This window comes from Sceloporus undulatus, unplaced genomic scaffold (genome assembly GCF_019175285.1).
Source record: "Sceloporus undulatus isolate JIND9_A2432 ecotype Alabama unplaced genomic scaffold, SceUnd_v1.1 scaffold_24, whole genome shotgun sequence".
NCBI lineage: Eukaryota > Metazoa > Chordata > Lepidosauria > Squamata > Phrynosomatidae > Sceloporus > Sceloporus undulatus.
The window spans coordinates 614,239-623,952 of NW_024802946.1; the positions used below are offsets into that span (position 1 = coordinate 614,239).

At 43.2% G+C, this 9,714-nt stretch overlaps 1 protein-coding gene across 2 annotated transcripts; it reads right to left on the minus strand.

Annotated features, from left to right (window-relative positions):
* Positions 1–225: 225 nt before the first annotated feature.
* Positions 226–9,664, minus strand: LOC121917591 (2-oxoisovalerate dehydrogenase subunit alpha, mitochondrial). Of its 2 annotated transcripts, none has more exons than XM_042443678.1 (9): positions 9,375–9,664; positions 5,206–5,385; positions 4,996–5,082; positions 4,179–4,287; positions 3,517–3,678; positions 2,609–2,815; positions 2,003–2,144; positions 1,698–1,869; positions 226–1,554 (listed from the first exon to the last, which is right to left on the minus strand). In XM_042443678.1, the coding sequence occupies exons 1-9, from the start codon at positions 9,474–9,476 to the stop codon at positions 1,384–1,386; spliced, it is 1,332 nt and encodes a 443-aa protein (XP_042299612.1). In that variant the 5' UTR covers positions 9,477–9,664; the 3' UTR covers positions 226–1,383. The 2 variants fall into 2 exon arrangements, with proteins under 2 accessions (XP_042299612.1, XP_042299613.1); XM_042443679.1 differs by lacking the exon at positions 9,375–9,664 and adding an exon at positions 7,173–7,789.
* Between the last annotated feature and the right edge of the window lie 50 nt (positions 9,665–9,714).

A 9,714-nucleotide genomic window follows, 5' to 3' on the forward strand; every position in this document is an offset into this window, starting at 1 on the left:
TGCCTCTTCTCTCCCTCAACTGAATGGCTGCATCCAGGCTCTATTAATTCTGGGAACACAATTTTCACAGCCATGGATGTAGCACCTACCAATCCAGAAACTTATAGGTCAGGTAGAGAGTTAGCATGGTATAGTGGTTTGAATGTTGGACTGCGACTCTGGAAGTAAGGATTCAAATCCTTCCTTGGCCATGGAAGCCCAGTGGCTGAACAGACACCATGGGAGGAAAATATCTTAATTTTTTTATTAGTTTGGCAAGTCACCCCCTCGTCAAACATACATCTGCCTACAGTAGCTCACATTCACTTGTTATTCTCCAAATTAAACATTGCTTTCTGCTGTAACAGTTTTGATTAAGAAAAAAGTAACAGATCAAGGGAGCTCTGAACCCTTGCAGAGATGCTGGAAATACAAACCTTTTGGCCATGGAAGAGACTCAGGCAAAAGCCCAGTTCATACCACCCTTTTTAAAATTCACAGCACCAGTCTGATTCACCACTAAGTCCAGAATGTACACCACTCTGCAGTTATTTCCGTGGCTAATAAATGTCCCCTCATTTCCAAAGAAAGCCCTTGGAAATTCATTCCGTATCAGTGTTTTGATGAATTAGCTAAAGACAAGTTTCAGGCTGATAAATGTATTCCTCAAAGGAGTAATTGAGCAGATCTTCTTCAAAAGACACTGGCTAGCCATGAACCAGATCCAGCACAGACTTGATTTACATAGCCATCTCAATTTTACCTTTGAAGCAAGGTGGATCATCTCATTCTCTCTTTCACACACACTGCTCCATCTATTGCTTTCTCCCAATGTGGTCTTTTGTTCCACAGGTGTGTATGAATGAACTGGAGATCATTTTGGCAAATGTGCTTTTTGTTTTGGACACAACTTCCTCCAGGGAAGGAAATCAAGATGCTGCCTGCTGGTTCCTGTCCAATGTTTGTGTAGTAGCAGGACCCAAGAAGACAGATGTAACTGGAGGCAGAGGAAGTTGTTCCAGCAACGGAACAGCACTGATAAGGCAGTTTATGTCCAGAGCAGGAGAGCCACCTACTGCCCCTGTGCTTTAAATAAGGCTATGTGCAACTGATATATATATATATATATATATATATATATATATATATATTATTTTAAAATGGGGCAAAACAGTCCGGGCAGCTAACCCAAGCTGGTGTGGAGCCACCAAAGGTGCCAGAGTTTTTAGGTGCTTGTCCTTCATCCCACTCATCCCCAGATCCCCAGCCATACCTTCCACAGCAGAGGAACGAGACCTTGTTTTCACACCATCACCACTGGCTCTATCTTTGAGCCAAAATTCTTTCTACAAATCCTAGTTATAGAAGAAGGAGGAGATGAGGACCTACACCTGGGCAGGAAAGTCACTTCTCATAATGGTCCAAGGGATAGTGTTCACCATATTGCTTGAGGTGACGCTCCAAAGATTCCTGCTGCTTCTGGATGTGCCAAGGCATCTCAGAGTACACATCTGAGAAGAGGAGCTGAGGTTTGGGCTTCAACTTGCGTTCTGCCTCTTCGAAGGCCTCCATCACCTGGAGAAAGGGGGAAGAGAAGACAAAAATCCAGTTTACACCAGCAGATGTGAGAACATGGGATCTTTCTGCTTCCACTTGTTCTGTTTGCAAGAATCAATTGCACATATTGGGGGAGAATATCATATAGTTAGGCCACGTACTCTTTTACGGGATTTCTTGCGCCAGATCTTCTCCTGCTCCTCGTCCCACCAGCCTCGTCCCACCATATAGTGACGGAGACGAGAGATAGGATGGTCTTGTTTGTCCCAATAGTTGACTTCATCCACTGAGCGGTAAGCAGAGCTGTCGTCACTTGTGCTATGATGCCCAATCCTGAAAGAACAAGAAGCGCTTGATTATTCATCCAAGTTCCTTGCTCTTATCCACTGATAAAGTCACCTCTTCTCAGACTCAGTGTTATCTGTCAGGTTTGTGTTCCATTTCTGTTTTGCAGCTCCCTCCTTACCTGTAGGTCATGGCTTCAATGAGAAATGGCTGGTTCTCTGCCACAGCACGGCGCCGAGCCTCCTTGGTGGCATTGTACACGGCAAAGACATCATTACCATCCACCCGGATGGAGTGGATGCCATAGCCAGGACCCCTGGCAGCTGCAAGATGGAAAAGATATATTGACATGTTTGGAATGCAACATTCATTGTTGCTATGGGTGTTTCTGTGTACATGCTCGCACCAACATGGTTATGGTTGACATTTCTTATTTTTATTTATATGAAATAACTGAATATTTGCCTTCAGCGAAGCTCTAAGGGCAGTTTATAAACAAGATAAAATGCTAAAATAAAATAAAATAAAAAGTGTACATACATGGATATAAACCCAGTGAATCCTAGACTTACAGAGATACAGTCTGTGACTTCTGTGCTAAGCTCAGATGCTTGCAAATTCAACACAATAATAATTCTGAGTACTAGTGACTGATGATGACAGAAGTTTCATAGCTTGGCCCTTTGCAGTACCCCTTACAGCCTTGGATCCCTTACACTTGCATCACCCAGATCCCAGGGAGGGGACTTAGGGGAAGTGGAGGCATTTCACATCCCAACATTCTTACCAATTCCATCGCCGCGGTACTGCTCAGATGTTGGTGTGGAGATGGCGTAACCATTGTTCCGACAAAAGAAAATAATGGGGCACTCAAGGGTGGCAGCAAAGTTGAAACCCGCATGGGCATCACCCTCACTGGCAGCACCCTCCCCGAAGTAGCAGATCACAATCCGGTTGGTATTCTCCCTCTTGATGGCATAGGCAGAGCCAACAGCTGCCAAGAGGAAGAGGAGAGAGAAATGAGATCAAGAGGAGGAAAAGGGATGACACTTAGGTAATTCAGTATGAATATGGGTTTGCAGAAGCAATTACTTCATTTCACCCCATTCTTCTCACTATAAAAGTAGTGACCCTAGAATCTGTCAGAGTCCAAGATTAATACTCCCTCAAATGGAATGGAATTGATGAAACTATAGCTTAGAACAGTTGCTTTCTTGTGGGACTATAATTTTCAGGCTGGGGGGATTCTGGGAACTGAGTACCTTAAGAAAGTAACTGTTTCAAGCTCTTCTATGAACACATGAAACCATCCTATAATAAGTCAAACTACTGATCTATAATTAAAACTGATCCAGAGTTAAAAATGAATTTTTCACCTCATCACTCTACCCTCATGTTTTGCATTTCTATGGTTATTCATACAGTCTGGTTATAGAGATCCCTCACTGCATTATTCTGAAGAAATACACGAAGTCTATGAAAGCTTGTGTTACAACTTCTTTTGCACAGTGCTGCAAGATCCCTTTGCATACTGATCTATTTGTTCTAGCTCAGTACTGTTTGTTCTGATGGGCAGTATTTTCACCTATATGTATTCTAGCCCTGGAATACACAGGATAGCTTATTCTATCATGTTATTAGTATTTACCCCACCACCACCCCAAAAGGAAGTATTTGAATCTGGTTGGGGCTTACCTTGTGGGATCTGAGTAGCTAGTGGGGATGATATTGTAACAAAATGCAAGTCCTTGCAGCCATAATGCACAGGCATCTGACGGCCTTTCCCAGGGTCACTGGCATTGCCATAGCACTGTGCCATGAACAGGTCCAGAGGATATCCCCTGTGCATCAGTACACCTGGAAGAGCAAAAGAGGGACACAACCATATTAGGTGCTTCTGCCAAAAGGAAAGAAGGAAGGATTATCAGTTAGTGAGCTTTTGAGGTCATTTTGAGCTATTTAAGATTGTTCCAGTGCGCATCTGTCATGTGCTGCCACTCAGTGGCTAAACACTTAAAAGAAAACTTTGCTAAGGATGTAAGAAATACCCACAAATTTTCTCATGCAAAAAAGAATGTACTGACACATTGACTCAGCCTGTCAAGAAAATAAACTAGTTTTGTATTTCAGGACATTTTGGGGTAAAAACATATGAGCACCATACGTTTTTGCACAAAATAATTCTTCTGTGCAAATGATTTTCTCCCAGAAAGTCCTCAAATGTGAAAAATATTTGAAGAATTCACAAAAAACTCTTCTAATCTCATCTAATGAAGAGAGCACTTCTAAAATTATTCATTGTTGCGTGTGAGAATAAAACAAGCTAAGATTCATATCTCCCCACTTCAGCTCCTTACCTGCTTCCCGATACTGTCCAAACACAAGGTCAGTGTCGTCAAGGGCGGCCGCACTGCCGATGTGTGTGCCTTCCTCCCCGTAATTGGTCATGTAAAAAGATATTCGCCCCTATGAATAGAAAGGTGAACTTGTTGTTATGTAAGAAAGGCCAGACCTCCATATCTTGGTCTCTCAATGCATCAGGGGTAGAATTGCCCTGCACATTTTTTCCTCAGCCAAGAAAGTGGACCTGACAAGCCTGGACACCTCCTGCAAAACAATACCCCTCTATACCATATTTTGTCCAGTATCCCCAAAGGAAGTGGACTTCCAAACTCTTCTGTTTTTGTTTTGGGTGGCAGGGGCAACCCCTGATTTTGGGAACCAAAATGTGGTCCTCCAGACCTTGTCCAACCTTGTGTTACATCAATTATTCCCAAATCAGGAGAAAGCTCATCTGATCCTTTGTATGAACCAATTCACAAGTTACTTTTTAAATAACAAAGGGGGACTGGAGAAGCATCTGGCTATGATCCACACAGACTGGTGACATTATCAGCTTAGATTCTGGAGGGTCTCAGTAAAAGATGCCATCGATTTGCATCTGCCTACGTGGGCATAGCCAGAAGCTCCTCTGATCTCCCCTATACTTCCCACCAGTCACAGAATGGCTGCTCAGAAGGGCTATCATACAATGAGTCCTGCGGGCGGGGAGCCATAGCAAAGTTCCATCTGGGGAACTCTTATACTATGCTGGACAAGCTAGGATCTTGGCTAATAGCAGCCAAGCTCTTATCCAGCCTGTCTGTTCTCAGCTAGGGTGCGCTATGGACATACCTGTCTCTGTGACTCATAGAGGATCCGATCCATGGTGTTCAGAAGGGTCATGCTCTTGTAGAATTTTAAGACTTGCTCCTTGGGAAGCTGTAATGAGGAAAATGATGAATCAACATGGGAAACCCCACTGGAAGAAAAATATTTAAACAGGGATTAAAGGAACTGGTTGGATTTTTCCAGCCTTAAGGGTCTGGGCAACCTATGCCTCACCTGAGGATCTTCACTGAGATTGACGATCTGCCCCTGCCGGTCCATGACCCGGTAGATGGGAATCCCCGAAATCACATTGGGCTGGATGAACTCAAGCCTGTCTACAAACTCAGCTGAAGCACCTGGGAACTGTGGTTTCTCCTCAAGCGAGGTAAACTCTTCCTGTTGTTGGAGGGATCCCTAGTAGGGGTTAAAGAAGACAAAGGCACCCACAAGAAGGAATTAGTACAACAGCACTATATCTGGCACAATGATGCAATCCATGTAATAAAAGTGTCTTGGATTTCAGTCACTCCACAATTTGCTACTACACGCATCTGTTTCTTAACCGATGCTGTAAGAGAATTGGCCCATGGCACATATTTTCGAAAGGTGGGCCACAGAGGGTTCACCGAGTTCCTTTTGCTATCCCTGAACTTGTAAATAACAAGTCACAGTCAATGTACTTGCCTCTATCTTTTTTTAAAGTAATGATCTGTAGGTATTATAAACTGAGCTCCCATTATTCTGTCAAATCCAACTATCTGGATACTGGGACTGTAGTAAAAACCAAGGTGGTTTGGGGATCAGCAATAATTTCGCACTGTGTTATGTTTAAAACGTGTCTTCATTTTGCCCTCACTGGGGGAAAAGGTACTTTATGATAGAAGCAACTTTATTGATGTAATGAGAAATATTTTCTAGTTACTGTTTAAATCACCCAGCACCCCTCACCATTGGCTAGAGCTGCTGGGACATGCACTCCAACAACAGCTGGAGAGCCACATAGTTACTACCTATATTTTAAGTTAACTCTTAAAAGAGTCATTGAAAAATATTTTTATTTTGATACAAATTTTCCAAGGTTTTGCCATGATCTTGTTTATTTTAAGGTGTCACCCCCTCAGCCCATGGAAAGTAATGAGCAATGTGACATGTAATGCGACCGTGTCGTTGTCAACACTGCCATGAGTAAAGACAATGATGAATCACCTTTCAGGTACTGTCACTTTCCAAGTTCTGGGATAGCTGAATAAATAGCTCCTTTGTGCTCCTTTGTTTTCCTTCGTCATTGGGAGTGGCAAACAGAAGTTCAGAGCGTATGTCTACCAGCCCTGAAGGATTCCTCTCTGTGGCGGTTGCACTATAAATTGCTGAGGCTGCCCTCAACACAATGCAGTAAATACTCGACTGGACTTACAACAGACCAGGCTGGAATTCGGATGTACAGTATCTTTACACTGGCATAAATACCGTCATGGAAATAGTCCACCCTCTTGCAGATTACACAACAATGGTATCCTATTTAGGGTTGTGCAAGTCCTGTGATGCCAACCTAAACATTGGGTTAAGTGTGGTGTTAAGAGGTGAATGAAGATTTGGAGTGATTCTGGCTGAAAAGAAGAATGTGTCTCCTGCCAACTGCACAACTGGAGTCAATTTCATCTTGGCTCTAGCTTCCAACTCAAGCAGTTCTCAACCTGTAACAGCATTAGGAAGGTTGAGAACCACTGAACTAAGTGGAGGCTAAATCTGTTCCTTGCCCCATTGCAATCCCATAGAGTAGCAATCTTGCCCCTGACTAGTTTGGATTTAAAAAAGGAGACCTTGGTCCAAAACACACTGCAGAAATAATCCAGTCTGTGACCACTTTCAGTGGCCTGCCTTATTGCTAGAGGTTTTTAAAAGGTAGACCTTGGTCCAAAACATACTTCAGAGACTGCTTTGAATGCCCTGGCTCTTTGCTAGGGAATCATGGGAATTGCAGTTTATTGTGTCACCAGAGCTCTCTGACAGAGAAGCTTAAAGGTCTCACCAAACTACACTTTGCAGAATTTCCTAGCATTGAGCCAGGACAGTTAAAGCGGCCTCAAACTGGATTCTTTCTGCAGTGTGTTTTGGGCCCTTTCCTACAAGAATCCAGAGTGTTGCATTCTGGATTCTCAGTCTTGGCCAGAGGTTGAAACACAATGGCAAAAGGTCATTACCTTAAGATGTAACATATGGCCCCACCTGACAAATAAATAATGCTGCAAATTCAGAATTCAGATATCATTGCGTGGAAGGATAGGTGGGAAAGGTTTTCCTGCTGCTGCTGCTGCTCAGAAGCTCAATCTGAGTGATTCAAAATGAAAAACCGATTAAGGTTTCAGATACAGGAAAGAGGTGTTTAATTAAGAAACAGAATGTCCTTGTTGATGTCAAGCCTGGGATGGAAAATATCTCTGTTGATCTCGGGCCACGAAAACCTGTGACGAGAAAACCAATTGACCTCAGTAAATCAAAAAGGAGAAGGCGCCGGTGAAAAACTGGAGGCTGGCCATGAAAGCAAAACACTCCCTGAAATGGCCCAGTTGGAGAAGAGAAAGTCACAAGAGCAAGTACTAAATATACTCGACCATATGTTGACCTCATGTATAAGTCGAGGGCAAATTTTGGGTCCAAAATGGTGGATTTTGCTATGGCCCATGCATACGTTGAGGGTAAACTTTAGGGGCATATAGAAGATGATCTAAAGGATGAAGCAAAGCAAAACAATGTCAGTGAACTTATGAAATTCCTGCAGACATAACTCTTTGTGCTTACGCTTTAGACTAGATGGATGAGAGAGAGATGTATTATACTCTTGCTTTTCAACAGGAGATGGTTCCTTCTTTTAAATAAGAGTTAAGAAACAGTACTTTACACTGACCTGTGGATAAATTGAATCAGATTTATGGGGTCAATTTTTTGACCTAAATCTCTAGACTTATGTATAAGTCTATATACTGTACTAGACTTGAGTTTATACAGTGTCTCCTTCTCTCATTTCCAAATTTCCCTGCAAAGAAGGAAGAGAAGTTAAATTCACGAAGCTGATCCCTCGGCATCATTGTCCATCCACTGCATCTGAAAATCATCTTTAAAAGCAAGACAAACCCCAAACAAACCTGTTTGTCCTCACATATCCTTCTGAAAAAAAGAGACACAAACTAAGTCACAAACTTTTTAATTTTAAGGCCGAATTGGAGACAGTCTTCTTTAGGGAGGCATTCCGAATTACTGGTTAATGTTAATCTAATGCTTACTTTGTCTTTATTGTATATTAATTAGTATCATTTGAGAGATATTTTAATCATGTAATGTTGTTGTTTTAGATTGTACGCTGCTTGGCAGGTTTTTTTACACATGTCCCTCCATATTTGCTAGGGTTAGGGGCACAAGACCCCCGTGAATATGAGAAAACCGCAAATAACATAAAACACCATGTTTTTAACCTGAGAGGACACCTCTCTAGGAATCTCTAGGTCCTCCAGCGCAACTCTGTGGTCATCTGCCAGACATTGAGCATAGAAATGCCTGGAGGAGCTATAAATGCCTAGTAGAGTGTCCCCTCTAGGAATCTCTAGGTCCTCCAGTGCAACTCTGTGGTCAAGGTCCAACAGACGCTGACCATTGAGTTGAGCTGGAGTAGCTACAAATGCCTTGTAAAGAGTATTCTCTCTAGGAATCTCTAGGTCTTTCAGCACAACCTTTAATTAAAATTGACCACAGAGTTGCAGCGGAGGATCTAGATATTTCTAGAGAGAACATATTAATCAAATCCGTGAATAATCAAAGCCGCAAATATGAAGGGATGACTGTATTCCTCCCTTTATTTTATTTGACCTTATGTAAAGTAAAGCGCTGTTCAAACTTTACAGTGCTCTATAAATAAATGTTAATCATCATCATCATCATCATCATATTAATAATACACTCCCCAAGTGCATTAAACAGCTGGTCCAATCTGCAAACACCTTTCATTGCCTCCTTAGATGCTGACTTAGGTTCCCCAAACACACTGCAGAAAAATCCCAGTTTGGGAGTGCTTTAACTGTCCAGAATCAGTGCTAGGGAATCCTGGGAATTGTAGTTTGTTGTGGCCCCAAAACTACACTTCCCAGGATCCCCTAGCATTGAGCCAGGGCAGTTAAAGCGGTCTCAAAGTGGATTATTTCTGCAGTGTGTTTGGAGTGGAGGCCGCTTTAACGTGTTGTTTGGCTCACTGCTATGGAATTCTGGGAGTTGGAACTCCATCTCCCAGAATTCCATAGCAGTGAGCCAAACAACATTAAACCGGGACCAAACCGGGTTATTCCTCCAATGTGGATGCAACCATATTTCCCCCATATCCTCCCCCTTCATCGCAGCCTGGGTTCAGGACTCACTCCAACACGGAGCCCCCGAGTCGAAGAAGCCCCTGTTAGCCATATTCGCCTCCTCAGCGCCCTCAGCCCCGATCGAAGCGACGACGACGCGGCGGCCGCCATTTTAGGCGCCTAGGCCTCAAGAAGAAGGAGCCTCAGCCTTGTTTGATTGAAGCCACGCTGAGGTTTAGGCCGCGCCTCTCTAGTGAAAGGGCAAACGACACACAGCACTGCATTGCTGTCCCTCAGGACGAAGCTTCTTTTTGGGGGACCCCCCCCAAAAAAAACCCTCTATCGCCCTATTTTTTGAGGGGGGCAGTGGCTAGAAGCAGCGTTGTTGTTATGTGCGTCTACACTGTAG